The sequence below is a fragment of the Narcine bancroftii genome, chromosome 5 (assembly GCF_036971445.1).
Source record: "Narcine bancroftii isolate sNarBan1 chromosome 5, sNarBan1.hap1, whole genome shotgun sequence".
Taxonomy (NCBI): domain Eukaryota; kingdom Metazoa; phylum Chordata; class Chondrichthyes; order Torpediniformes; family Narcinidae; genus Narcine; species Narcine bancroftii.
This window is the reverse complement of record NC_091473.1, coordinates 168,083,968-168,111,717: the sequence shown is the minus strand read 5'-3', so window position 1 is coordinate 168,111,717 and position 27,750 is coordinate 168,083,968. Positions and strand designations below refer to the sequence as shown.

General features: G+C 41.2%; 1 protein-coding gene across 6 annotated transcripts in view; it reads right to left on the bottom strand.

Moving 5' to 3' along the window:
- The window catches only part of LOC138764158 (ERC protein 2), an 871,420-nt gene that overhangs the window by 362,086 nt on the left and 481,584 nt on the right, over positions 1 to 27,750 (bottom strand). For all 6 annotated transcript variants that reach the window (XM_069939655.1, XM_069939657.1, XM_069939658.1 and 3 more), the window contains exon 12: positions 8,898 to 9,033. In XM_069939655.1, coding sequence (XP_069795756.1) covers positions 8,898 to 9,033 — 136 coding nt within the window. The remainder of the gene's footprint in view (positions 1 to 8,897; positions 9,034 to 27,750) is intronic.

Below are 27,750 nucleotides of genomic sequence, written 5' to 3'. Positions count from 1 at the left end.
GTAGTACTATCCCGTACAACTTATACAGTGTGGGAAAGTTGGAAACTATATCACGCACTATTTGTTCAGCGTGGAAAAATTGGTAACTCTATCATGCACAATTTATACAATGTGGGTAAGTTGGTAGCTCTATTGCGTACAATTTATACAGTGTGGGAAAGTTGGTAGCTCTATCGCGTACAATTTATACAGCGTGGGAAAGTTGGTAGCTCTATCCCGTACAATTTATACAGTGTGGGAAACTTGGTAGCTCTATCCCGTACAATTTATACAGTGTGGGAAAGTTGGTAGCTCTATTGCGTACAATTTATCCAGCATGGGAAAGTTGGTAGCGCTATCGTGCACAATAGATAAATAGCATGGGAAAAGGCAATGGTGAACCTGCCCTCCAGAATTCTGTGCAGCAGAGAAAGGGCTGTATGCAAGGCCACATGCATGGAGCACTCATTATGGGGTTTCCCTGCCACATGGCATTCTGGGAAGTCAGGTCCGCCATTGCTTTTTTCCCACGGTATTTATAAATGCCACCACCTTTCCTACGCTGTATAAACTGTACGACACTGTTTAAAAATTGTCTGCTATTGCTATTTATTGCTATTTATTTCTTCTTTCTCTCTCCCATTGTGACTTTCCCATGATAAAGTTTATACCTTCATTCTAATCTTTTCTTCCTTCATATTTCTGCACTCATGCAAAAAGTTGGGTCATTTCTATCCCAGAATTCAATTGCCCATTCTACACTTGCCCAATCGCAATGCTGGCATCAGCAGACACCGGAGATCGTACTAGGGGTCGAGGCCATCTATCCCCGGTGTGAGATGATGTCATCTCACGCCAACATTGAGAAGCTTTTCCTTTCACACTAGACCCTTTTTAGGTCAATTGGCCATTAATTCCTGGGATCACTTGCAATTGTGAACGGGACTTTATGTTCTGCTCCGGCTAAATCCAGCACACTGATTTTTGCTGAACCATCCAAGAACTCTAGTCTCAGAAAGAGATTAAATCAATGATTCCATTGGAAATAATCTGAAAGGGTGGCCACAAAACTGTAATTCAGTAGGATAATATCCATCCATCAGGACTAGTAGTCAGCCATTTATGACTGGGCGAAGAAACATTTTTACCGAAGAACTGCCTTCCAACCAAGGGAACTGTAGATGATTAGTTTAGAATGGATGTAGAGCTGTGATCAATCCATTTTATGGTCCATAAGGGAATCAACAGAGACTAAGGTTGGGCAAGAGTAGAATGATATTTAATGATGAAGCAGACTTGGAGATGCTGCAAAGCGTACACTTGCTCCCATTTGTAAGTTACTCACACACCCTGCCCTGATTTTAAAGCTGACTGCTTTTGCTACAAGCAACTATTTAGTTTAAAAAAAAACACAGCCAACACAAGCTATGAAAGTGTGAAATTCAAGAAAGTGGTGTTGAAATCCTTTGTCAGGTCAATATCCTTTCAAGCAGTGGCGAAAAACTCAACGAAAAACTCAACCGCCCAAGATCTATCACTACTGTCGAGCAAATGAAGTTACTACAAGATAACACTATTTTCTGATGGCAAAAATTAAGGTGTTAATCACATGCTATAAATTATGCAGAGATGATACAAGGATTTACTTTGAAGTAAATAAGTCAAGGGGGGGGGGGTATAACTGAAAACATTCTGATTTTAGCTAGATTTTAAATCCATATGTTTACATCAATCATTGTTCCAACGTGTATGTCACCTTCTTGCCAAAGAATAATGCAACTTATATGAAGCACCCCTGCTACCCCTCCACCACCAGACTCCTCAACAACAAACTCAATCAGGGGCTCATTTAAGGACACTTAAACTTTATTGTTTTATTTCTCTGTATTACACATTTGATTACATTTGTTTATTTGTTTAGTTGTGTACATTGTGTACAGTTTTTTTTTTGCACTACCAATAAGTGGTAATTCAGTCTGGCCCACAGGAAAAAGAATCTCAGGGTTATATCTGATGTTGATTGTGCAAGCTATGATAAGTGTGGAAGGAAGACACACGCATGAGGCGTCAAAGTCGATAAATCTCACCGTCATCTCTGCTTACATGGGCTCCAGGTGTTGATGTCAGGGCACCTCGTCATCGGAGGCCGACCTCGGGTTGGCCAGCATTCCTGCCAGAGCTCCCTGTCTTCCCGCTTTGCAGACGTCACCTGGGACAATGGCCGGTGTCACCCCCCAGGTTCTCGAGGTCACTGCATTCATTGGCCATTTTGCGGGCCGGTTCGTGTCTCCGTGCGCAGGCCGCTAGACAACCCCCCCTCCCAGAACCGGTGATCAAGCCATTATCTGTAGCCTTGGATGCCTGCCCTTGCGTCACAGGGGCGGAGTGGAGACCGGTTCATCACAGTCCAGATATGCCAGTTTTAGGCAGTTGACAGCAAAAGTCTCCTCCTTACTGTCGAGGATGAAGATAGAACCACTACCTTTAATGACCTTGTAAGGTCATTGTAATGGTGGTCTGTGTGCACCCCTCCTCATGAACATGTACTGGCAACTCTTTAGGTCCTTTAGGATGCTATAGTTGAGTTGGCCATGTGGTGGGGGTTGTTGCGCGGGACCAAGGATCCCAACTTCTACCACAGGCTCTCAAGGTTGCCGCGAGGTCTTCCAGGCATTAATCGGGGATGATAAAGGTACCATAGACAATCTCCACTGCAGAGGTGCGGTACGGATTCCCAGCAGTTTGTCTACCCAGTTGGGACCCTTGAGCTAGGCCATCAAGGCTGTCCGAGGTAAGGTGCTCTGGGACCCTGAATCTAGACACCCATGTGTCAACAAGTGTCCTGGCGCAGGTTTCTGTGGTGGTATCAGCAAGCGGAACTGCCTCCGGCCACCTCATGGAGTAGCCCATCATGGTCAAGAGATATCTCACCCCATGGGAAACCAGTAACAGCCCTACTAAGTCAATGTACACATGGCTGAACTTGCGTCGCGCAGGGTCAAAAGTCTGCTATGGGGCTCTGGTGTGAACCTGCACTTTGGAGACTGACAATTCATGCAGGTCTTGGCTCACTGGCTGACTTGTTTATGGAGGCCATGCCAGACAAACTTGTTAGTCACCATTTTGACCATGGCGCGGATTACAGGGTGCACCAAGTTGTGGATGGCCTTGAAAACCTGGTGCCTCCATGCAGCCGGGATGATTGGGCAGGTGCTTCCGGTGGAGATGACACACAGCAGTGCCGACGGGGTGTCCTCCTCCCTAAGGAAGAGACAGCTGTCCTATGTCTGGGGATCTCAGGGTCCTGTTGTACTTTGGCAAGGGCCACGTAATCTACCCCTTGGGACTGGGCATGTATCAACTCAATTGCAGGGTGTCACAGAGTGTCAGCTACTACATTATTTATCCCTACGGTATGTTGAATGTTTGTGGTAAATTCGGAAACGTAGGACAAGCGTCTCTATTGTCAGGCCGACCAAGGATCTGAATCCTTATGGAAGGCGACGGTCATCAGCTCGTGATCAGTGAACACCCTGGATTGCCGGCCTTCCAAAAAGTAATGGAAATGTCCTACCGCCAGGTTCAGCTAGAGCATTAGCAACTCCCGGTTGAAAGCGCTGTATTGGATTTCTGGAGGGGGGCAGAGGTCCCTGCTGAAAAAGGCCAGGCATTGCCACTGGCCCTCAATGAGTTGCTCCAGCATGCCCCCTACCACTGTGCTGGAGACATCGACAGTTAGATCAGTAGGTTCCTCCAGTCTGGGGTGGACCAGGAGGGTGGCGTTGTGCCTTTGGCACTCTGGAACACCCTGGAAGATTCCTTTTCCAAAGCAATGTATTTCACCTTGCTGGTCATCAACACAAAGAGGGGGGGGGGGGTGCATGATGTGTGTCACTGCCAGTATGAACCTGTGGTAAAAGTTTATCATACCAGTGAATTCCCGCAGTCCTTTCACCGTGCATGGTTTAATGAAGTGCCAGACTGCCTCAACCTTCTCGGAGAGGGGTGTGGTCCTGTGCCTGTTAATCCTGTACCCCAGGAAGTTGATGGTGTCCAGACCGAACTGGCATTTAACAGGGTTGATAGTAACCCAAACTTGCTCAGACAGGTGCACAGTTGTCTTAGGTGGGTGGTGTGGTCTTTGCAGCTGCGACTGGTGATGAGGATATCATCCAAATAGATAAATGCAGATTGGAGGTCGTGGCCCACTGTGTCCATCAGCCGCCAAAAAGTTTGTGCTGCATTCTTTAGACCAAAGGGCACCCAGAGAAATTTAAACAAGCCAAAGGGGGTTATTATTGCAGTCTTGGGGATGTCCTGGGGGTGAACTGGGATTTGGACCCATCTGGATGAGGTCCACCTTGGAGAATATCCATGTCCCATGCAGGTTGGTGGCAAAGTCTTAGATGTAGGGCACAGGATATCTGTAGGGCGTGGTGGCCTCGTTGAGGCAGCAGTATTCACCACATGATCTCCAACCCTATGCTGATTTGGACACCATGTGGAGGGGAGAGGCCCAGGGACTTTTGGAGCGCTGCACACTCCCCAACTCCTCCATCTTTTCTAACTCCTCCTTCGCCAGGCTGAGCTTTTCAGGAGGGAGTCAGCATGTCCTGGCATGGAGCGGGGGGCCCTTGGTCAGTATGTGGTGCCTTTGATTGGCCATGGAGAACTGTGGTGCCACTACCGAGGAGAACTCTGTTAGGATGCGGGTGAATTCATTGTCCGAGGGTGTTATAGACTTCAGGTGGGGGGGGCGGGTATCTTGGCTTCTCACAGAGGCAGAGTCTGAAAGGTTTTGGCATGCACCAAGCACCGTCCCTTAAGGTCGACAAGCAATCAGTTGGCCCGAAGGAAGATGGCCCCCAGGAGTGGTTGCGCCACTGCTGGGAGGGTGAAGGTCCATGCAAAGTGGTTGTTGTCAAAATGAAGGGGGATGGTGCGGGCCCCAAATGTCTGAATGGAGAAGTTGTTAGCTGCCCTCAGAGCTGGGCCCTGCTTGTCACTGAGGGTGTTGAGGCTTGTGGGGGGTAGGACACTTAGTTCAGTACCCTTGTTGACCAGGACACACCTGTCTGATAGTGAGTCCCACACGTAAAGAGGCTATCATGTGGGCCAACTGCCATAACCATCAATGATGGTTGGCCATGACATTTCCTGAAAACCCAGTGTGGGTGGCATAGATGGGCCTCCGTACCCCATCGCTGATGGTAGTAGCATAGATGTCCCGGGGTGTTCACTTACCTCTGCGCTGGCTTTGATCTTGCCGGGGGTTGCTCGTGAGGCTTGCTGATGTTGTCTATGACAGCACTGTTGTTTTTCTTCACTCTCCAGAGCATGTCTGCCCGGGCTGCAACCCTCCAAGGGTCGCTGAAGTCCTTGTCTGTGAGTTAGAGCCGAATATCCTCCGGCAGCTGCTCCAGAAAGATCTGCTCAAACAGCAGGCAAGGCTAATGGTCCTCTGTTAATGCAAATATCTCATTCATTAGGGCAGACGCGGCCCTGTCCCCCAATCCATCCATATACAGCAATCGAACGGTGCGCTTGTGCTGGGGAAGCCCAAAAGTACGGATTAATAGCTCTTTGAGGGTTGCATATTTGCCTTGCTCTGGAGGCTGCCGTAGGAAATCTACGACCCTTGCCTCTGTGTCCTTATCGAGGACGCTCACGATGTAAAAGTAACGGGTGTCGTCGGCGGTGATGTAGCGAAGCTCGAAACACACATGCGGCTGCAACACCCAGAACATCGGAAGACTGAGGGAGACCATGTGGATGGTCACTGGCTCCGCTTGATCCATCATAATCGAGTCAAACTGTCATTTGGGCTTGTCAGGGTAACCAATGTATCATATGATGAGTGTGGAAGGAAGACACACACACAAGGAGTCGAAGTCAAAGACTGGCAGCTCTGCTTATATGGGCCCTTGGTGCTGATGTCAGGGCCCTGCATCATCACGATGTTGACATCAGGTTGACCGGCATTTCCCACCATAGTTCCCCATCTTCCTGCTGTGCAGAGGTCACTTGGAACCATGGCCGGTGTTACCCCCAGGTCTGCGTGGTCACTGGGTTCATCGGCCATTTTGAAGGCCGGTTCGTGTCTCTGTGCGCAGGCTACTACAATGTCATGCATATATTCTGACAATAAATGCAAAATCTAAAAGTGAAAATAAACTAAGAACTAAAAGAAAAGCAATTGTTCTTGAAATATCATATGCCATATTGGGTTTTCATTCAACTGATTGGATTGATCCTTTTTAACATTCAAAGATCACAGACCACAGTCAGTACGAATGGGAAACAATGTCTCCTCCTCACTGATCATCAACACAGGCGCAACCCAAGGATGTGTGCTTAGCCCACTGCTCTATTCATTATACACCCACAACTGTGTGGCCAGGCACAATTCCAATGCCATCTGCAAGTTTCCCGATGACACCACAGTTGTTGGCAGAATCACAAACAGCAATGAGGAAGTGAACAGGAGGGAGATAAATCAGTTCATTCAATGGAATATCAACAGCAACCTTGCGCTCAACGTTAGCAAAACCAAAGAGATGATTGTGGACTTCAGGAGAACACAACCCATCCTCATCGAGGGCTTACTGGTGGAGAAAGTCAAGAACTTCAAATTCCTCGGTGTCAACATCTCCGAAGATCTGTCCTGGAGCTTCCACGCTGATGCGATCTCACCAGCAGCTATACTTCGTGAGGTGTCTGAGGTATGTCACCGAAAACTCTTGAAACTTCTACAGGTGAACCGTGGAGAGCATTCTGGCTGATACATCACTGACTGGTATGGATGTGGCAAGAGGATTGTTTACTCAGCCTGCGACATCGTAGGCACCAGACCACTCCATTGAGGATATCTACCTGAGGCAGAGTCTTAAAAAAGCAGTCTCTATTCTCAAAGACCCCCACCACCCAGGCCATGCCCCTCTTCACTCTGCCATCATCAGGATCCTAAAGACGAGCACTCAACAGCACAAGGACGGCTTCTTCCCCACTGCCATCGGATTCCTGAATAATCAATGAAGCAAAGACACTGCCTTACTTTTCATGCACTTTTATTATTATTTTATTTTTTATAGTCATGTCATAAGATGGTTATAATATGGATGTTTGCACTCTGTTGCTTCTACAAAACACCGAATTTCATGACTTGTTCATGACAAGAAATTCTATTTTTGATTCTGATGATGGCTAAAATGAGATCAAGTTTTCTGAATCGATTGCTCTGTAGATTTTGCTTGTATGATTTCAATGAAATTTCCCTCAGACCACTATTCGGGTTGAAATTAAAAAGCAAAACAAAAATGCAAGTAGATGAAATTTCTAAATCACCACAGACCATGTTTGCTTTGGAACAAATTTTTAGTATGATAAAGAATTTACAAGGGGCTACCAAAGACTCTTGCAAATTCCTACTGGCGTACCATGGAGAGCATTCTGACGGCTTGCATCACTGTCTGGTATGGAGATGCCCAGGCACAGGACAGGAAAAGACTGTGACTCTGTAAACTAGGCTAGCACCATTATGGGCATTGATCTTCACTCCACTAAGGACATCTACAAAAAGCGGTATTCAAGAAAGCAACTCCAAAGACCCTCACCACACAGGCCATGCCTTCTTCCAACTGCTACCATCAGGAAGACCACAAGAGGATACAATATATGAAAAGAAGTAGCCTATTCAGACTGCTCTACTCCCCTTCCTTCTCCCCCATAAACCTTTGATATCCTGTTCAGATACCTATCAATCTCTGCCTTAAATACACCCAACCACTTGGCCTCCGCAGCTGCTCATGGCAGCAAATTCCAGAGGCTCACTGCTCTGACTAAAGAAATTCCTTCACATCTCTGTTTAAATGGGCATTCTTAAATCCTGAAGTTGTCCCCTCTTGTCCTGGACTTCCCTCCCATGGCAAACATGTACTCTGTCCAGGCCTTTCAACATTCAAAATGCTTCTATACAGTCCCCCCTCATTCTTCTGAACTCTGTCCAGGAGCCATCAAACGTTCCTTATATGCTCATCCCTTCATTCCGGGAATCACTCTTGTACATCTTTTCTGAACCCTCTCCAGTGTCAAAACAATGAATTTCATGACAGGTTCTTGACAATAAATTCTGACAAGCCCATTGGCATGTAACAATGTACATGGAATTTTAGTTCTCTTTAGGCATTCAATGTTTCAATATTTTCACCATTTAGAAATGACGTTTCTCTGCTTTTAGGTTAAAAAAAAATGAACGAGTTTACACTTTGACACTGTTGCAATCAGTTTTCATGGTTTTGTCATTTTGCTTAAAATCTATATGTCAACTGTTTTAGCCGCCTCCTCAAAAGCATTAATCAGGCATGACCTTTCCAGAATATAACAAAAGCATTATAATCAACTGACTATTTTCAAAGAAGATTATAATTAGGTCATTTGCAATTTAACAATCCATTTTCTTTAAAAGTCCAGGATGGAAATCATCTAGCCCTGGAAATCCCTCGCAGTTTAGCGCTATTATTTACTTCATTATTATTACTTGGCTTGTGTTAATTTTGGTGAATCCTCATCCTTGATTCATTATCACTTTTCTTGGGATATTTGGCATGCTAACCTTCTCCACCCTACATAACAAGTAATTATTTAACATGCCCACCATTTCTTCATTTTGAAAACCACCATTGTCAACTTTTAAGTTCTCATTTTGTTCCTGTCCTACCATGTAAGCGATTTGTGTTAATTTCAGTCACTTACAAGGATTCTTTTCCTATTCCCTTTTGGAAATGAATACTACCTGTTCGGTCACTTCATTCGTCTTGGGATTTCTCACTGGCATCAGGGTCTGCAGTTGTTTTTGCCTTTTTGTGTGATTATAACAACACAACCCTAGAGTTACAAAAGAGAGGCATTAATTGGCTTACCTCCATGTGCTGTGAGTTATCGGTCAGGTTGTCTTCACGTTTTCGTGCTTCCTCTAATAATTGTGCACTCTTCTTTTTCTCCATCTGCTCCTTGTGCTTCAGGTTGGCCACTTTTTTACTCTCATCCTTTACTTGCCTGAGAATTTAAAGAGGAAATCAGGCAAGTCCTTGATAATACCCTGACAAGTTATTTTTTTACATGTTTCCCATCCCATGTCCAAATTTTGCTTGAACATTTTTAACTGCTTCATGGGGGTAAGGCATTCTTATCCTTGCAAGGCGGGTGTAGCAGAACCTCAGGGAAACTGACATACTGTAGCAATGGTTAAACAGTGAAACATTGTAAATTTTTAGCTAAATATTCATTGATAAAATTCGTGCAGAGATGTTTACAAGATTACGTCCTTTTAAAGAACAAACAATTCATTCACAATACCTAATTTATCAATAATGAACACAGTTAGCTTTGCAGAAGAATGATGATATCTGTTTTTATTTAATGCTGACGAGCTGTGACTTATTTCACACTTGAGAGGTTCACATAACAACATTTAAAATTTTCTTTCACTTAACATTCACTTTAAACAACATACTGGCTTAACTACTAATGTGTTAGACATTTATTTATGAAATTTAAGTAAGCACAGCAATAAGTATTTGTGGAAGAGAAAGCAACATTGCATTTTCAGATTGGCAGTGTCCATTTATATTTGACCTAACATGAACAAAAAGATCAGTTGTTTCAGTAGCAACAAAAGAGTATTTGCCATTTTTACTTGATTTGGATCAATTTCATGTAAAATATTCCAATTGGGATAAATCCATATAAAGATTAGTCCAGCAAACAAAATTGTAAAATATAAGGACTTGACGATCACGACCTTTCAAAAGCCACCATGTTTTAAGCAGATTCAGAGAACTGATTGCTAATAAACAAAGTTGTGCTATCTATCTTGCATCAGGGCTGAAGAAATGTTGTGCTTAGCTATTTAAGTTTAAGTGCTTATAATCAAACTGAAGAATCTACAAACATTTAAGGAAAGCTCTTTGTAAGGGAGGGAAGCCATCAAACAAACTATACATTACACTTGGAATCTCTTACCATCCTCAAACTATAAACCAGTTGACATTATGACTGTTAAAGGAAACTGAAAGAAATTCCTTTAAATCTAAATGAGCAATAAATAGGATAAAATATAAAGATTGGAAACCTGAACCATGCACATGACTCAATTATTTATGCACCTAATTGCTGACACAAGTAAGAAGTGGAATTTTTTTTATTTACAAGGTATAGAAATAAAATTACAAAGTGTACATTGCTCGGTCTGCAAAATTTCACATTAAATATGTTAGGGCATGAAACATTTTCAAAGGAAGTGTTTTCTCATGAGTTTTTGGTCTATTTAAATGATAGCATCTAAATAAGGCCCAAAAATTATTCCAGTTTTAGATAGAAAACTTCAAAAAGAGTGCTTGTTTTTTTAAAAGTCAGCTTACTATCTTGCCATCATTGGTGTGTGGTTGACCTGAGGAGAAAGGCTTTCCTTTCACCATGCACTTCAAGACTGTGAAGTATTTCCTGTACATACAGCAAAAAGCAAGGAAATGCTTTTTTTCTTCCAAAGTCCACATCAAAAGTCATCAACTGACTCCCCAAAGGTCTATTGACCTAGAATTAGACTTCAGCTCAAGTTTCAAAATATACTATTGTGGTTTTATCATTATCTTTACCAGTTAAGTTTTGTAATGTTAATGCAAAGCATAAACTTCGAAGCTTATTCAAGGCGCATGACACCAATAATACCAACTTTAATCAATGAATGGTTCAAATTATGAATGTTTTATTAAACTGTCCCAATCAGCTTTATAAATTAGCATTCCTTAGTTTTCAAAGGGAAAGCAAGATAGGCAGGGAAGACAAGAGAGGCTTCAAATTCCACTTAAATACACATTTTTTAAACATATTGTCATTATCCTGCATAAGCAAGCTATCTATCTTTCTGTAACTTTTAAGGATTTAGTTTACTGGTGTCCACAATAAAAAAAATCATGGTTCAATTTTCAAAATACTTCAAGCTTCAGCGTCATAAATGACATAATTCACTGAGGAACGACTGATTTCCCAAGGTGGGAATTGGCAGCCCCGTACCAGCACCACAAATACTGATTTCCACTGACCGGTTTGGGTCAGAACGCATTCATTCACGCAATTGTTAACCCAACAGGAGTTCACGTATATTCATCACCATTCCAGCAAGTGTTGACAATGAGATTCCTGCCAGAAGTATTGCCTCCAACATCCATGAGATTCACTTCTATGAAGAGAATTCATTATAAACAATGAATACAAATGTGAACATTTAGATGACTGTAATGTCGATGGTTGAATGTGTGGAATTATGCAGATTGCATTCCAGCTGCTCAAATGTCGACATCAGCCAATAAAAACAGAGAATATTGGAAACATTCATCAGGTCAGTTAACATCTGTGGAAGGAGAAACAGAGGCAATGTTTCAGGTTGAAGACCCTGTTCTGTTGAACAATCTTTGACATGAAATATCAATTCTCTTTCCATTCCACAGATGCTACCTGTCATGCTGAGTTTTTTTTCAGCAGTTTCTGTTTTTGTTTAAGATTTCTAACATCTGTAGTTTTTAATTTTCATAGACAATAGCCAAATGGCTTTGACCTCTTGATTTTAATAAATGGGAATTCAATTAACCTGGACTAAAAATCTCTACTCAAATGAATGGCCATCAACTTTTCAAAGATGCGAGTTGAAATCCAATGTTGGAAGTAGAGTTGCTGAGTAACTGTTCAGATATCCTAGCCACCTATCCATTCCCTCAACAATCTGCTCCACCTGCATGATGCTGAGAAAGCCTCTGGTAGACTTAACAATATAATTTGATAATATGCACGGTGGTGGTCCAGTCAATGAGTGATCAGGCTCGTAATTGTGGAACCTGGATAAATAATCCAGAGACTAGTAATCCTACCCTGGCAATGATAGAATATAAAATCAGAAATTTGGGGGAAAACATGCTAACTAGTCTGACGATTATATAAGTATTGATGACCATGAAAAATGGGAACATCTACAAGGAACACTGCTGTCAGAAAGCAGCCGCTACCCCTCCATCATCAGACTCCTCAACAACTAACTCAATCAGGGACTCATTTATTCCCCCCTCTCTATTTCGCACAGTTTGCTCGCATTTCTTTATATGTGTACGTTGACTACAGTTTTTTTTTGCCCTATCAATAAGTGATAATTCTGGGTCACCTATGTGACCCATTACGTGGTACCTAGGTTAATGCCAATTGGGGTTTCCAAGCTCAGTAGCTACTCCGTTGTACGACTGTTGATTCAATTCAGAGAAGGAATCAAATTTGACAGAACACCTGGCATCAGCTTAAGCATTCGGACACAGCAAAGTTGTCCGTTCTCAAAGTAATCTTGCAAATCTTGGCATGTCGGCTGGTCTGGCACAGAGTGCATTTAGCACAGAGGGGTCTCTGACCTGCAATATTAACTGGATTTCTCCTGTTTCTTGACCTGCTGAGTTTTTCCCCATCATTTCTTGTTTGTATTAGGTGTGGAGTTGTGGACAAAAACAACTGCTGGAGGAGAAAGCTCCAATAACCTTCTGTTCCTCAACAATGGCAATCATTAGCCTTTGAGTGCCAAGAAAAAGGCTGAAACATGCCAAATAGATGATCCATCTTCCTTCTAAGATCCCCACCATCAGAGGGAGCTGGTTTGATTCACCCCAAATTACATAAAGGAATGGTTGAAATCATGGGAGCTGACCATGTCCCAGCTGTGGTTCTACAGCCCTTCCCTCCAGAACTAGCTATATCTCCAGCATAGCTGTTTTAAAACAGATAAAACACCAGCATATATTTGATAAGGTGGAAAATTGTCCGGGTGTGTTGTGTTCAAAATCCAGGACAAATCCTAATCATGTTAAGGTCAAACATAAGGTAACCAATGGAAGCAGTGGCCCACAATTCCGTTAACTGGCACCAATTATGTAGATTACTTGAGTTTCACCTGGTCAACATGGCTCCAGACTCCATCAAGCCTTGGTTTAAATTTGAACCAGAGTTGAAATCCAGTGGTGAGACAAAGCTGTGCAATGAACCTAATGCGGCATCAAGATTTTCTGGAAAAGCTGAAGTAAGTGGGTATCAAAGGGAAAGTGCTCCAGTGGTTTGAGTTGTACCTCAGATGAAGGTAGATGGTTTTACTTATCAGAGGTCCATCATGCCAGTACCAACGTATCACTGCAGAAATTGCTCCATGTCTGAGGCCCATTTTCAAGATGACTGCACATCTTCAAATCTATTTGCAAATGAAGCTCCCATTATTGAATCCCTTACCAGTCAAATCATTCACCATTCATCAGAAACAGTGCTGGACAAGTTCCATAAATACAGTAACTACAAGATCAGGTCAAAAGCCGGTATCTTGTAGTAAATGAATCATTTTTTGACACCCCAAGTCCCCTTCAACATGGGAAGGGATAGACCAGGAGCATGATTAGAGTAGCATCAACAACCCTTGAGCAGATTGACACCAACCGGGAAAAGCAGTCCACTCAATTGTTTCTCTCCATCTGGGCTCACTGCTGCTTCGCCAGTTCTAACTTGGACCTTGCAGAGTCTAACTTTAGATCAGCCAGGCACTTACCAGTGATGTTCTGCCAACAAAGCAAGTTCCACATTCACACTGAAGTCTATACTTTCTGACACTTTCATGAGGCTTGCATAACCCTGAAAGCTCCTGCTGATAAACATGTTGACTTTTTAAAGTAATTTTACTGGTTTTTTTTTTGCAAAATGTGTTTTTGTTCTCGCACCAACCCTCTTTTCAATCTTCTTTAGCATGATGCTGAACCAAGCCATGAAAGACCCCAACAATGAAGACACTGTTTACATCCGGTACCGCACGGATGGCAGTCTCTTCAATCTGAGGCGCCTGCAAGCTCACACCAAGACGCAAGAGAAACTTGTCCGTGAACTACTCTTTGCAGACGATGCCGCTTTAGTTGCCCATTCAGAGCCAGCTCTTCAGCGCTTGACGTCCTGCTTTGCGGAAACTGCCAAAATGTTTGGCCCGGAAGTCAGCCTGAAGAAAACTGAGGTCCTCCATCAGCCAGCTCCCCACCATGACTACCAGCCCCCCCACATCTCCATCGGGCACACAAAACTCAAAACGGTCAACCAGTTTACCTATCTCGGCTGCACCATTTCATCGGATGCAAGGATCGACAATGAGATAGACAACAGACTCGCCAAGGCAAATAGCACCTTTGGAAGACTACAGAAAAGAGTCTGGAAAAACAACCAACTGAAAAACCTCACAAAGATAAGTGTATACAGAGCCGTTGTCATACCCACACTCCTGTTCGGCTCCGAATCATGGGTCCTCTACCGGCATCACCTACGGCTCCTAGAACGCTTCCACCAGCGTTGTCTCCGCTCCATCCTCAACATCCATTGGAGCGCTTTCATCCCTAATGTCGAAGTACTCGAGATGGCAGAGGTCGACAGCATCGAGTCCACGCTGCTGAAGATCCAGCTGCGCTGGATGGGTCACGTCTCCAGAATGGAGGACCATCGCCTTCCCAAGATCGTGTTATATGGTGAGCTCTCCACTGGCCACCGTGACAGAGGTGCACCAAAGAAGAGGTACAAGGACTGCCTAAAGAAATCTCTTGGTGCCTGCCACATTGACCACCGCCAGTGGGCTGATAACGCCTCAAACCGTGCGTCTTGGCGCCTCACAGTTTGGCGGGCAGCAACCTCCTTTGAAGAAGACCGCAGAGCCCACCTCACTGACAAAAGGCAAAGGAGGAAAAACCGAACACCCAACTCCAACCAACCAATTTTCCCCTGCAGCCGCTGCAACCGTGTCTGCCTGTCCCGCATCGGACTTGTCAGCCACAAACGATCCTGCAGCTGACGTGGACTTTTACCCCCTCCATAAATCTTCGTCCGCGAAGCCAAGCCAAAGAAAAATGTTTTAAATGATTAGTAATTTTAAAGTGCTTTCTTTTATTCTTGTATCCTCTCATTTCGTATCTCGCCAGATCTTGTCCCTACTTTAAGTCAAGGTGGGAAAGCAATGATAGACTGTTTTTCAGATGCTGTGTGTTCTCAGAAGGAAGTATAATTGTTTGCCATTTCTTTACTTTACCCTGTCAGCAGTGTGCTGATCTCAAGGACTGATTGGTTGAAAGAAAACCTTTACTGCATAAACTTTTAAATAATTTCTTTACCACATTGAAATAAAAGATGCTTGTCAGAAAAGGTGGAGAATTGTTAAATTCATTCCATTTTTCCATAAGTTTTTTTTTAAATATAAATACTTGCAGTAATTATTATACCAACTGATTAATTCAGACATTTAGATGTTAAACCAAAATAAATGTTGCTGAGAATAGGTATTTGTATTCTGGGTTTGCATTTTAATCTTGCGCTGTTACCTTTTTTTAAAAAAAGATAAATTGTTATTATTTCAGGAGTAAAGGGAGAATTGCCCTTATTCAGAACATTTCTGACCCACACTAGTTAGCAAGCCTCACTGCTACAGGAAAATGCATTTCAAATCCTTGGGGTACAATTATAATGCTGTTGAAGAGCGTGCAAGATGATGTTGCAGAGCAGTGACACAGGGGCACATTTGTTTCCTCTCCTCCAAAGAACGACTAATCTTGGCACACTAGCACATTTAATTGCTGACAAACAGAGAGCATCATGCTGTTCAATCATTATCTGTTTCTATTCTAATATCTATGTAAAACAATACATAGGCTGACAGCAGTCTGAAATAACACTAGAAGCTTACCAGAAACTAAGAGGAGGGTTTTAAAGTAAAAAAATATATCAATTTTAGTAACCAGAAAAAGTAACTTAGTAATTCTAAAAAGAATTCAGGGCTGCAAGTCATAAAATGTTATGCATCTACAATACACTTGACAGATCTCACTTGAAGCACCGCATTCCATTTTGGTCTCAGTCAATCATCGAAAAGGGTTCAAAGCTCATGAATTGAAATAGGTAAAAAAGATCATATAAAATAGCAAATATATTAACAACTACCTTCTGCCTTGCGCAAAAAAAGTAGCAAATATTTACGACAATTTCATCAGGTAACAATAAGAAAAATATAATCGCTCTTCAGTTACTTTAGGGTTTACAACAACACTATCACTGTGCCAGCAACCGGGGCTCAAATCCAGCACTGTGTGTCAGGAGCTTTCCTATTCTTCCCGTGACCTTCATGGGTTTCCTCCCATCCTCCAAAAACATTATAGTTTGTATATTTATTGGTGTTTCTGGAAGGGGCCAGAAGGGCCCAATTACTGTGCTGTATCTCTACATTAAAACGGCAAACAAAAATTAAATATACTTGGGTGTAAGGATCCACTCATTTTCACATTGACACCTTGTCAAGAATTCCCAGTGCTTCCTAAGCTGTGTTTTGTTTTGTTGCTTTTTAATTGGCACATGGTCTTTGTGATTTCTGGTGGTTTCTGGATGGCAACATGTGAAGAAATGCCAGACGACTGGAAAAGGACAAATGTAATTGCCTTGTTTGAAGAGATGCAAGGCACTTAGGGGCTTGACCTCTGTTGTTGGGAAGCTTTTAGCCGAGGAAAAAGATGAGTAGGTATTTGGAAAAGTAGATTGAAAAAGGAGATTCAGCACAGATTTGCTGAAGACAAATGGCATTTGATTAATCTAATTGAATTTGTTGATAACAGTGGTTGATTCAGGGAATATAGTGATATTACTTACAGAGTTTCAGAAGGAATTGAATAAAGTCCCACAAAAAAAACTAATTGATACAAAGCTTAGAAGCAGAGAAAATAATAAGAATATCTTATATGATAAATAAAATCATTACTCAGAAGATGAACATGACTTAACAAGTGGTACGGAATAAAATGCTGCATTTTTATAACCATGAATTTTGAAACTCAGAGACAAATCATTGAAAAGGACACTTAAAATTCCTATACTACAATCCGGCATGCTACAAATTATACTCTAAACATCTCTCACATTCCTCCCTACCACACAGCAATGATTTTATTACACATGTTACATTTACCAAAGAATTCCTCATCAGGTAAATTGATTGGCTATTCTCTGCCATGCTTCTGCAAATTCTGCTGGTAAACAAAGTGCAAGTACTTAAGTAGCTCTGACTATTTGTAACCGGACTCAAGGGAAATGTTTCCAGTTTGTTTGGTGTTTCCTTCGGCTCATCCAAATGAGGCGTGCACGTCTATGCATTGGGTGTTTCAGGGCAGTATTGTCGATGCTTAGGCATCCATTGAATACTCCAAAACCTGAAGGGAACACTAGTCATTTTTAAGGGAGAGAATAAGAGAAATTGATGCCCCTGTAGTTAATTACATATCACAAATTAATTAAAATAATCATTACCATTTCTATCAATTAAACAATAGAAATGTCCAAGAAACTAAAAAGTCCGAGTATCTTATTTCACATAAAATTCATGTGAAATAAATCTGCCTCCAAGAGGCACAAATTTAAAGCAAAATCATCTGTGAAATTTGTGACATGGCTCCATGCTCATAAGGCAATTGTGTTATGTCTGTTTAGGCAAAAATGAATTAAAAAGAACACAAGTTTTCTATAAGCTAGTTGGGGATATAAATAATTCTAATTGGTGAGAAGGGAAACGAGAGATGTGTAGAAGAGCCACCTTTAGATTAGTGAAGGATTCTAAGAGCGCAGTCATGACTCATTGCAGAGAATGATTACTCTAGAAACTTTTTTTGACATCAAATTGTTCGACTCCCCAGACTAGGATCATTCACGGAGACAAGAAATGGAGAATGCTTAAGTATGGCATAGTAGTGTGTTTAATGTTGACACTGGCAAGGAATTAAATCCTACAGCATTGGAAAAGTACAATGACAAAAGGAAACTGAAGATTGGGTCAGTCTGTTATTAGATATGGCCAAATTCAAACATACTGCTTTTACATCAAGAGGCCAATTTTTCCCCAAATCTCAGAAAACACTGAACATTTTATGGGTATATTAAAGAAAGGTTCTGAATAAGATATCACATTTAATGGTATCAATGAAATGAAAAGCATTGGATCAAATGCTTGCTCAGAAAAGATTAAAAACCGGTAGTTAAAAAATATAACTAGCAGGGCTTTCATTCTATAAAAAATCTGATTCCGGCTTGAACGAGAAACGCATTAAAACTCTGTTGGATTTGACACCATAGAATATTGAGCTGATCTCGGTAGGAATGCCATCCTTTATTTGAATTCATCTGCGAGATTGCTTTCTTGATCTCATCAGTAGAGGGCGACAGGTCTCGGTCATCCAGGACTGGCTCCTGAGGAATCTGCTGTAAGACATCAGGATCAACTCTGGATGGCCTATTGAGTAGGATGGAAAAGTATTTAGCCCAGTGGTTTTTCAGATCTTCCTGGTCGATCCATCATATGACAGCAAAGGGAAGCATCCTGATTTAGAAGGACCATAAACTGACTTAATGGTGCTGAAAAACTCTCTGGTTGCATGCATGTTTGCATAGCATTCTACCTGCTCTAGTTTTCTCTGCCATCATTTGTCCCTCATTTCTCGCAGTTCCACCTGTACTTTGGACTGTAGAGTGATGGGTCTTTGGACAAAGAAATTGACTCCAGGATCTGCAAGGCCAGCCGGGCTCTGGGGAAGCTGCGTACCAGAGTGCTCAATCAAACACAATGCCTGCATCTCCACAAAGCTGAAAGTCTACAGAGCTGTGCTCATCCCTTCTCTCCTATATGTGAGACCTGGACTCTGGACTGACATCAAACAAGTGGAGAAATTCCACATGCACATCCTCTGTTTCATCCTTGTCATCCGTTGGCAAGACCGTGTCACCATCCTGGAGGTCTTGGGTCACACAAAGTCCACCAGCTTTGAGTCCCAGTTGCGGTGGATGGGCCATGGTATTGCAACGGACGTCCACTGTATGCCTCATCAGTTGTTCTATGGTGAACTGCAGACCAGAAGGAGATCTCAAGGTTGTCCACACAAGCGCTATAAAGATCCTGTGAAGGAAACCCTACACTACTGTAACATCCAGGCAAGACAACGAGAAGCTACAGCTGCTGACAGAACCCGCTGGCGAGGCCTGTGCTATGAAGCCTGCACCAGCTTTGAAGATAGGCACTGCCAAAAGCTGATGGAAAACTGTGAACGGTGTCACAAAGCAGCAGCCACATTTATTACAACAACAGACTTCCAGTGCCCCCATTGTTTTAGGCTCTGCGCTTCCAGACTGGGTCTGCAAAGTTACCATCATGTCCACAGATGAACTGCACAGCAGTGTGTCTTCCTCGAACTGAAGGATGACCAATTTAGTGCTTGTGTCAATACATTGAAAATGCAGCATTTAAAAAGCTGCTAATGTGAAATATACTAATACTGCATTGAGGTATAGTTCATTAATCCAACATTGAGTCAACAATTCAACAACAGGTAACTGTGCCTGTTGTCACACTTTTGATATTGGCTCACCTTGTTTCTTTTTATTTTCTTACTTTTCTTTTATTCCACTCTGGAAGTGGAGGGCATGCCCATCTTGACCTGTTGGCACACACTCCTGCTCTGCATTTTGCAACTAAAAACATAAGAATACAAGAAATATGAGCAGGAGTCGGCCCTCTGGCCCATCAAGCCTGCTCCGCCATTCAATGAGATTATGCCTGATCTGATGACAGGCTCAACTCCACCTGCCCACCTTTTCCCCATATTCCTTAATTCCCCTCCTGTGTCAAAATCTACCCAACCTTGACTAAAATACATTTATTGAGGTAGCTTCCACTGCTTCAATAGGCATCGAATTCCATAGATCGCCACCCTCTACGGAAAAAACAGTTCGTCCTCATCTCCATCCTAAATCAACTATCCTGAGGCTGTATCCCCTAGTTCTAACCTCCCCCACTAATGGAAACACCTTACATAGCTCTATCATATCTTTGCCTTTCATAATTTTAAATTCCTGCCTTCTATGTTGATGTTCTTTAACTCTTTAACTGTTCCCATGAGCTCATTGGCCAAATGACCTTGAATACATCTTATCTCCTTGGTCAGCTTGCTTTTATTCTATTACAGACCCCCCCCCCCCCACCCCCTGCAGATTTACAAGTATTTCCTGCATTTTCTGTTTTTGCTTTTGTACAGTGATTGGTGGTATGTTAAGCACACTGAAAATAACTAGAAAATAGGTCTCATAGCCAATAGAGAGAAATGTAAACTGTCCAAAAGTAATTACTTTGTAAAATTAATTATTTTTTTAATTAAAAAATAATTAAATTAAATTAATTTGTAAAATTTATGGAGAAGCAGATACAAACAATTTGTCAGAAACTTCTCGTCTGATTGTTTGAAAGCTTTTCTGAGGGGGCAAATTATTTCTTACACCATGAATATAAAAAGGAAGGCCAATAAAGAAAGTTAATCAAATTAAACAAATAGACTAAAAGAAAAACCTGAGGTTCAAATTAAATTTGATCTCCTTTCAACGTATCTGATTGAAATCCAGTTACTAAAGAGTATGAGTCGGTTTTATATCCATGGTGATAAATAAGGCAGGCTTTTAGCTAATCAGCTGAGAGGTATTACAGCCAAGTGGCAAATCACAAAGATTCGAAAGGATGATGGTAACGTTACTACAGATCATTCTAAGATAAATGATACATTCAGGAAATTTTTCTCCCGACTTTAGACTTCTGTAATTCACAAATGATAGTAATTTGATGGAAAATGTCCTGATTTGTTTAAATATTCCTGTGCTTTCTTTGGATGAACAAACAAGGCGAGATGAGCCTCTATCGTATGGGGAAATAGTTGCTGCTATTTCTTCACTACATTCAGGAGAAGCTCCAGGACACAATGGGTTTCCTGTGGAATTTTTCAAATCTTTTTCTCAATCTTTCACACCAATTAAGTTTGGTGTTATCAGACTCTTTTAGGCAGGGAAGTCTTCCAGCAACATTCAACGAAGCATGTTTATCTCTTATTGCAAAGAATGGTAAAGATCAAACTGAGTTCTCCTCTTGCAGGCCAATTTCTTCATTAAATGTTGATGTAAAAATTTTGGCTTAAGGTTTGGCCCAAAGATTGGAGAATATCTTACCATCTATCATCTCTGAAGACCAGACTGGTTTTATTAAAAACCGTTACTCTCATTAGATATTTTGTACCTAACTTCAAGTGCGGTTCCCGAATGTGTTCTCTCCTTTGATGCAGAGAAAGTATTTGATCAAGTTGAATGGGAATATTTAATCACAATTTTAGAAAAATTCAAATTTGGTTCAGGTATCATTTCTTGGATTAAATTAATGTATTCATGTCCTATGGTTTCAATTCTCACTAATTTCCAACAATCACAACCTTTCACTCCTCCACAGGGAACCCGTTAACAGTGTCCTCCAAATCCATTATTGTTTGATTTGGTCAGAACCATTAGTGATTGCATTTTGAGAATATGGGGATATTTCAGCTATTTGTAGAAAGAAATTGAACGTAAAATTTCCCTTTATGCAGATGATCTTCTGCTCTACTTATCAAACCCTGACACTTCTTTACCGTCCATGCTGTCAATACTTTCCCAATTTAATAAGTTTTCAGAATATAGATTTAATCTGCATAAAAGTGAACTTTTCCCTTTGAATACACCTGCATCAGCGCAACCAATTTCCCTATTAAGACTGTGGATAACCAATTTAAATATCTCGGTATTATAGTCACAAAAAAATCATATGTACCTTTTTAAAGAAAATGTTCTTACATTTTTAAAGCATGTGAAACAGTCTTTAGCACAATGGTTGCCCCTCTCTTTATCCCTGTTTGGTCATATTAATTCTATTAAAATGAATATCTTACCTAAATTTTTTACCCTTTTCAGTCTATAACAACTTTAATTTTCAAATCATTTTTTGATTTACTTGATTCGATTATATCAAAAATATGGAAAGATAAGCGCCTTTGTCTAAATAAAGTTCATCTTCAAAAACACATTTTAAGATTATTTGAATGCAGAGATACTTCAAAGGATCTTTAACAGAGTTAATCTCAAGAATGATTTAAAACACTAGCTTATCATCAGCCTTATGGGATCCTTGTTCCATAGTTAATTAGACTAAGTAATGTCAGAATTATACCTAATCCAGTTTTTTGTATTTCCTGAAATTCTGAATGAAACCTATTAAAATTAGACAAATAGGAAAGAGTTCCTGATCTCCCCAAAAGACTGTAATCACAGAAGATTCCTAACCTTCCAACATAAATCCTCCTGGGAAACCAAACTAACTGAAAGAAATTGAAAATACAAGTGAAAACATGCTTAAAACTACTGTTAAACCAAAATTCTCAGTGGAGACTTCTCAGTGCCAAAGTTTTTAATTGCAGTTGTCACTCAAGGAATTTTCCAAATGAATTGTAGAATTGCATAATTATTTGCATCGATTTATGTGATTGGTAGCAGGCAAGATCAGTAGTTGTTCAGCAGGATGCTGTCTGGGGATATGGAAGTGAGGTATCATCAGTTTAACCACAATTAAAACAGTTTTATTCTCTAAACTGATAATAACCTGTAAATAGAAGGATTGTACTGTATTGGGGGACAACAAGACGACCCATAATAAATCTATGTTTGCAGGAATTAACCCATTCCATTACCCTATGATTTCCTTTTTAGGACTTTTATAAGAACAAATATCTTGAAATCATCCACAAACATTTAGGAGCTATTTTCTTTGTGATTTGCAGAAACATTCTACCTAAAATTTGGCATTTTTATGGCAAAGCACTTCTTTCCTCCTCTTCCAACTTTGCAGATAAACTGCTGGTGAAGTAACTGGCAAAATCTGTTGAAATTAAAAATGGGTCAAGACCTCACCCTTTTAGTGCCAATGTCATAAGTAATTCCTCATTCTAAAGGATCTTCATCTCAAAACATTCTTTGTTCAGATGCTGCTGACCTGCTGAGTCTTTCAAACATTTTCTGTTATTCCTTGCCTCAGGTCTTGCTTATGCATTATGATTTTGTTTATTTGAATATTTCCTTTAGGAACTCAGCTGCCAATTCAAAATTTACTTTCCACAAACACCCGTTACGAAGCTTTCCAGTATTCATTCATCACTTGCCTATCAAAACTTCCAGAGCATGTAATAATTTTCCTTGGTGGTCAGCAAATGACTAGTTCGAATTCAATCATTTGGCAAATTAACTAGTCAGGATCACACTTCTAAACATTTAGCAATGTACAGTAAAACTTTGAAGAAATCAAAAATGCTGTCCATCATGTTTGATTTACATTTCACAAATGTATTAAGAATTCATAATGAGCACAGAATCCAGACTGCAGGATTTTAAATTTATCTGTGAAGCACATATGTTATTTAAAATCATGAAAGTACAAAATTCATGATGTAGGCAAGTTTCACTGGTGATTATCAAAACACATGTAATGACTAAACCTCCTGAGAAATTTCCTAACATCCAATGGAGTTTGAAGTATCATGTAGGTGATGCTTCTTTTAAGTTATAAAGAAACTTTGGTCCTTTTGGTATTAACAATACAGGTATTTTATTCACAACTCACAACCTTGTGGTGTAGCCAATTTCTTCATCTAACCTGAAAATTCACAGCTATTTCTGATTCCCTCTAGTGGTCAGGAGTATCACTAGCACTCTATCACCACATCCCCTTTCCTTAAGATTTTAAATCTAGCAACATTTCACACTAATACAGTATTCATTTCAATGTAAAGTTCAACGCTAATGCAAACACAAACATTCATAGCATAAACTTTTAAGTGTGCTGTTCTTTTTCTTTGAGAGATTCAGGCTGTCATGTGCTTTGATAACATGTGTGGATCTTCTTAACACAGGCGCTCATGTCAGCTCTGCTGGTCCAGCACTGTCTGGTGGTGTTTCCTCTGTTGCTGTGCAGAATGGATCTTTTACATTTGTCTGTTCTTGCAGTTTCTCTTGCATTTTCAGCAGGCTCTTTGACCATCCTCTGTTCTGACAGTACAGGATCTTCGATTTAATTCCTCCAGAACAGTGGCCTTTTTGTCCCAAGTACTGGTATCTCTGAGTCTCACTGTGTCATGTTGTGCCAGTGATCCTAAGCTTCTTGTTGACTTGTCAGTTTGCTTTTTGTATCCATTGCAGATCCTTTTGTTTCCATTCAAAATCTTTGAAATCTCGGTTCTTGTTTTGGTCTGCAGAGTAGGGAAGTGTGGTGAGTAGTCTACATCCCATCAGAAACTCAGCAGGTGACATGCCATATTCAAGTGGCAAAGCCCTGTAACTCAATAGAGTTTGATCCACTGTCTAATGTTTTCTTGAGCAACTGTTTAACTATGTGAACTCCTTTCTCTGCTTTACCGTTTGACTGGGGATGCAGAGGACTTCAAGTTACGTGTTGAAAATCATACTCTTCTGCAAAGTTCTGGAATTCTCTGTAGCATGGTCCATTGTCACTGTGGACAATTTGAGGAATTCCATATCTCGCAAAGACCGATTTCATATATTGGATCACACAAGCAGCAAATGTTTTAGGAAGCAGCACAATCTCAGGATAGTTCGATAGATAATCAATAACAGCAAGAACTTCTTTCCATTCATGTGGAACAGATCAGTCCCAACTTTCTGCCATGGTTCCACTGGTGAGTCAGTTATTATCATGGGTTCCTTTGTCTGCTTTGCGTGATATTTCAAACAGATTTCACAGCGGAAAACCAGCATTTATCTCTAGTCAATAAAGAGCAGATCTGGCCCCCTCTTGCATTTTTCCATTCCAAAGTGCCCCTCGTGCATCCTCTTCACCATCTCTGTCACAGCAATTGAGGAATGATCATTCTGCTCTGTCTGAATAGAAGCCCATTGACAACATTCAGCTCAGCTCTGATCTTGTAGTATGGCTGACATTCACCTCTAGGCCATCCTTCATTCAGATTCTTGATGACCTTCTGTAGAACTGTGTCCTTTTCTATTTCAGCTCTGATTTGCTTAGATTTCATGTCAGATACGGGAAGAGATTCAGTGATCAGATTCATGTGGAGATTCACATCTGTCTCTGTGGAACTGTTATTGGGTGCTTCACTCTGCATCATTGCCTGGATGACACAACTGCCAGCTCCATAAGTTTCCCCAATGTATACACTAATTCAAAGTCTTAATGTTGTAGCTTCATCATCAGTCTTTGTATTCATGGCAACATCTCACTGAGATTTTTGTTGATTATGGTTATTAATGGCTATGGTCTGTCTCTACCACAAAGGTTGATAGACCATACACATAACTATGGAATTTCCAGGCCATAGACCAGACCTAGACACTCTTTCTCTATCTGCACATATCAACATTCAGAATCAAGGACATCATTGTCCTTGATGCATATGCAACGGGCCTCCAATCTTCTCCTATAGCCTGCAGTATTGAGGCACCAATTCCATCTTTTGAAGCATCCGAAGATATTTTCATCCTTCTGGATGGGTCAAAGAACGTCAAAAACACTGGTTCTGTAGTTAGAATAATTTTCCATTGTCTCTATTCTTCCTTGTGGATGGTTGACCACTTGAATTCACATTTTTTCATGTTACAACTTCCTCAGATACATTGTTTTGGAATGAATTTACCAATGAAATTGATCATTCCCAGCAGTCTCAATATGCCCTTTTTTGTCAGTGGGTCTGGGCATCTTTAGAGTTGCATTCATCTTGCTCTTTACTGGCTCCACACCTGCCTCCAACAGCTTCTTCCCAGAAAGATGATTTTCTTCACATCAAACCGATATTTTGCTTGGTTTAGCTTTAATCTATACTTCTCGATGCATTGTAGCACTTTCGTGGGCCTCTCATGTTGCTCCTGCGTGGATCCCCATAGGATCATGTCATCCATGTACACATTTACCCCATTAATGCCTTCTATGATGTGCTCCATTGTCCTGTGGACCACTTCTAGAGCTGAGGAAATTCCAAAAGGCATCCTCAGACAGGAATTTCGGCTTAACTGTGCATTAAATGCACAGTATTTTGCGCTATCCTCATGCAGTTTTATTTTCCAGAAACCGCGGGATGCATCCAATTTAGTTAAAAATTTTGCACCGTCCATCTCGCTTGTAATTTCATCCCTGGTTGGAATCTGATAATGTTTCCACTTTATATTGGAATTCAAGTCTTTGTGTCCATGCACACACGTAGATCACCGTTCTTCTTTTTGACGCACACAGCAATGAATTCAAACGTTCTTTGGCTCTTCCACTTTCTTTAATGACACCTGGTGACATCATTTGGTCGAGTTCCTGCTTGAGCTTTCCTTTTAGAGACGCTGGGACCAATGTTGGGGCATGCACTCCTGGCTGTGCGTCCTCCTTTAACTGTATCATTTTGGTAGAACTCCAAACCCTTTGAAGATGTTTGGAAATTGATCCAGTATTTCCTCGATACCGTTCCGAGATTGGCTTTGTTAATGTAGTACACCCTCTTGACTAGGCTTAAGTTTTCACCTGTTTTGTCACCAAGCAGCAATTCATGTCCATCTGGGGCTACTGTGAACCTAAGGTGGTACTCTTTAGCTTTAACTTTCACCTTGAGTTTACATGTACCTTTCATGTCAATACACTGTCCGTGGTTGGCTTTGAGCTGAACAGAATTTGGATGGATGTAAGCTAGATCTGATGTCACACAGATCAAATTGGCCTTTGCTTGAAAGGAACATCTGCTCCATTTGCATCCAATGACACATTTCACTTGTCCCGCTCAACTCTGTTCAATGTCTATTAGTTTAAAATTTTACTGCACCAGGTGCCAAGGAAGAGTGCATCACTGAGGGCAGTTTCTTCTGTACTATAGAATCTATAGTGTGCACACTTACACTTCTGTTTTGTTTCCCTTTGGAAAAACATTGGCTTGCATAGTGATTCTGCCATTTGCACTTACTACAGACTTTTCCATAAGCTGGGCATTGTTTTGGTGCATGTTGAGTGCCACACAATTTACAATTGAATGCCTCTCCATCTTTTTGATGTTCCCTACATCTCGTTCTCTGTTTGCGTGTGCGTCCAGACACTGTGGCTATAGCTGTGCCTTCAATTTCACTGGCTTTTGCACTCTCGGCAAATTTTGTTGCATACTGCAGAGCTAATTCACTGGTGTGGCATATGGTCACAGCTCCAGCTGAAGCTCTGTCTCTCATAGCAAACTTCTCTCTCACTTTCTTTTCAATAATTCTAAACACAATTTGATCAGGGATCATTGAATTTTGCAGTGATCCAAAACTGCATGTTCTTCCTTTTAGTTTCAAGACCGTTAAGAATGTATCGAAGCTCTCTCCCTGCAGCTGCGTGCGTGCTTAAAACACGTACCTCCCAAACAGCTAATTTTTTTCTTTGGTGAGCAGTGTTCATCAAACATCTCGATAACCTTGTCAAACTTGCCCTGGTCATCTGCCTTGGCAAAAACAAACATTTGTAAACCTCTATTGCTTGAGGTCCCACCACAGTAAGTAGCAGTGGAATCTTCCGTGCATCCGGCTTGCTACCGAGTCCAATGACTTGCAGATACATTTTGAATCATTGTTTAAACAACCATCACTCATAGTCAATGTTCCCAGTCCAATTCACAGCATCAGGAGTCTTCACACTTTCCATGTTTCTGCTGATACCAATTAATACACACTCCTGGTACCATATGATGTTTCCTTTAAGTAATAAAGAAACTTGGGTTCTTTTGGTATTAACAATATCCGTCATGATAATGAATATGTATGAGATGTACCGGAAGT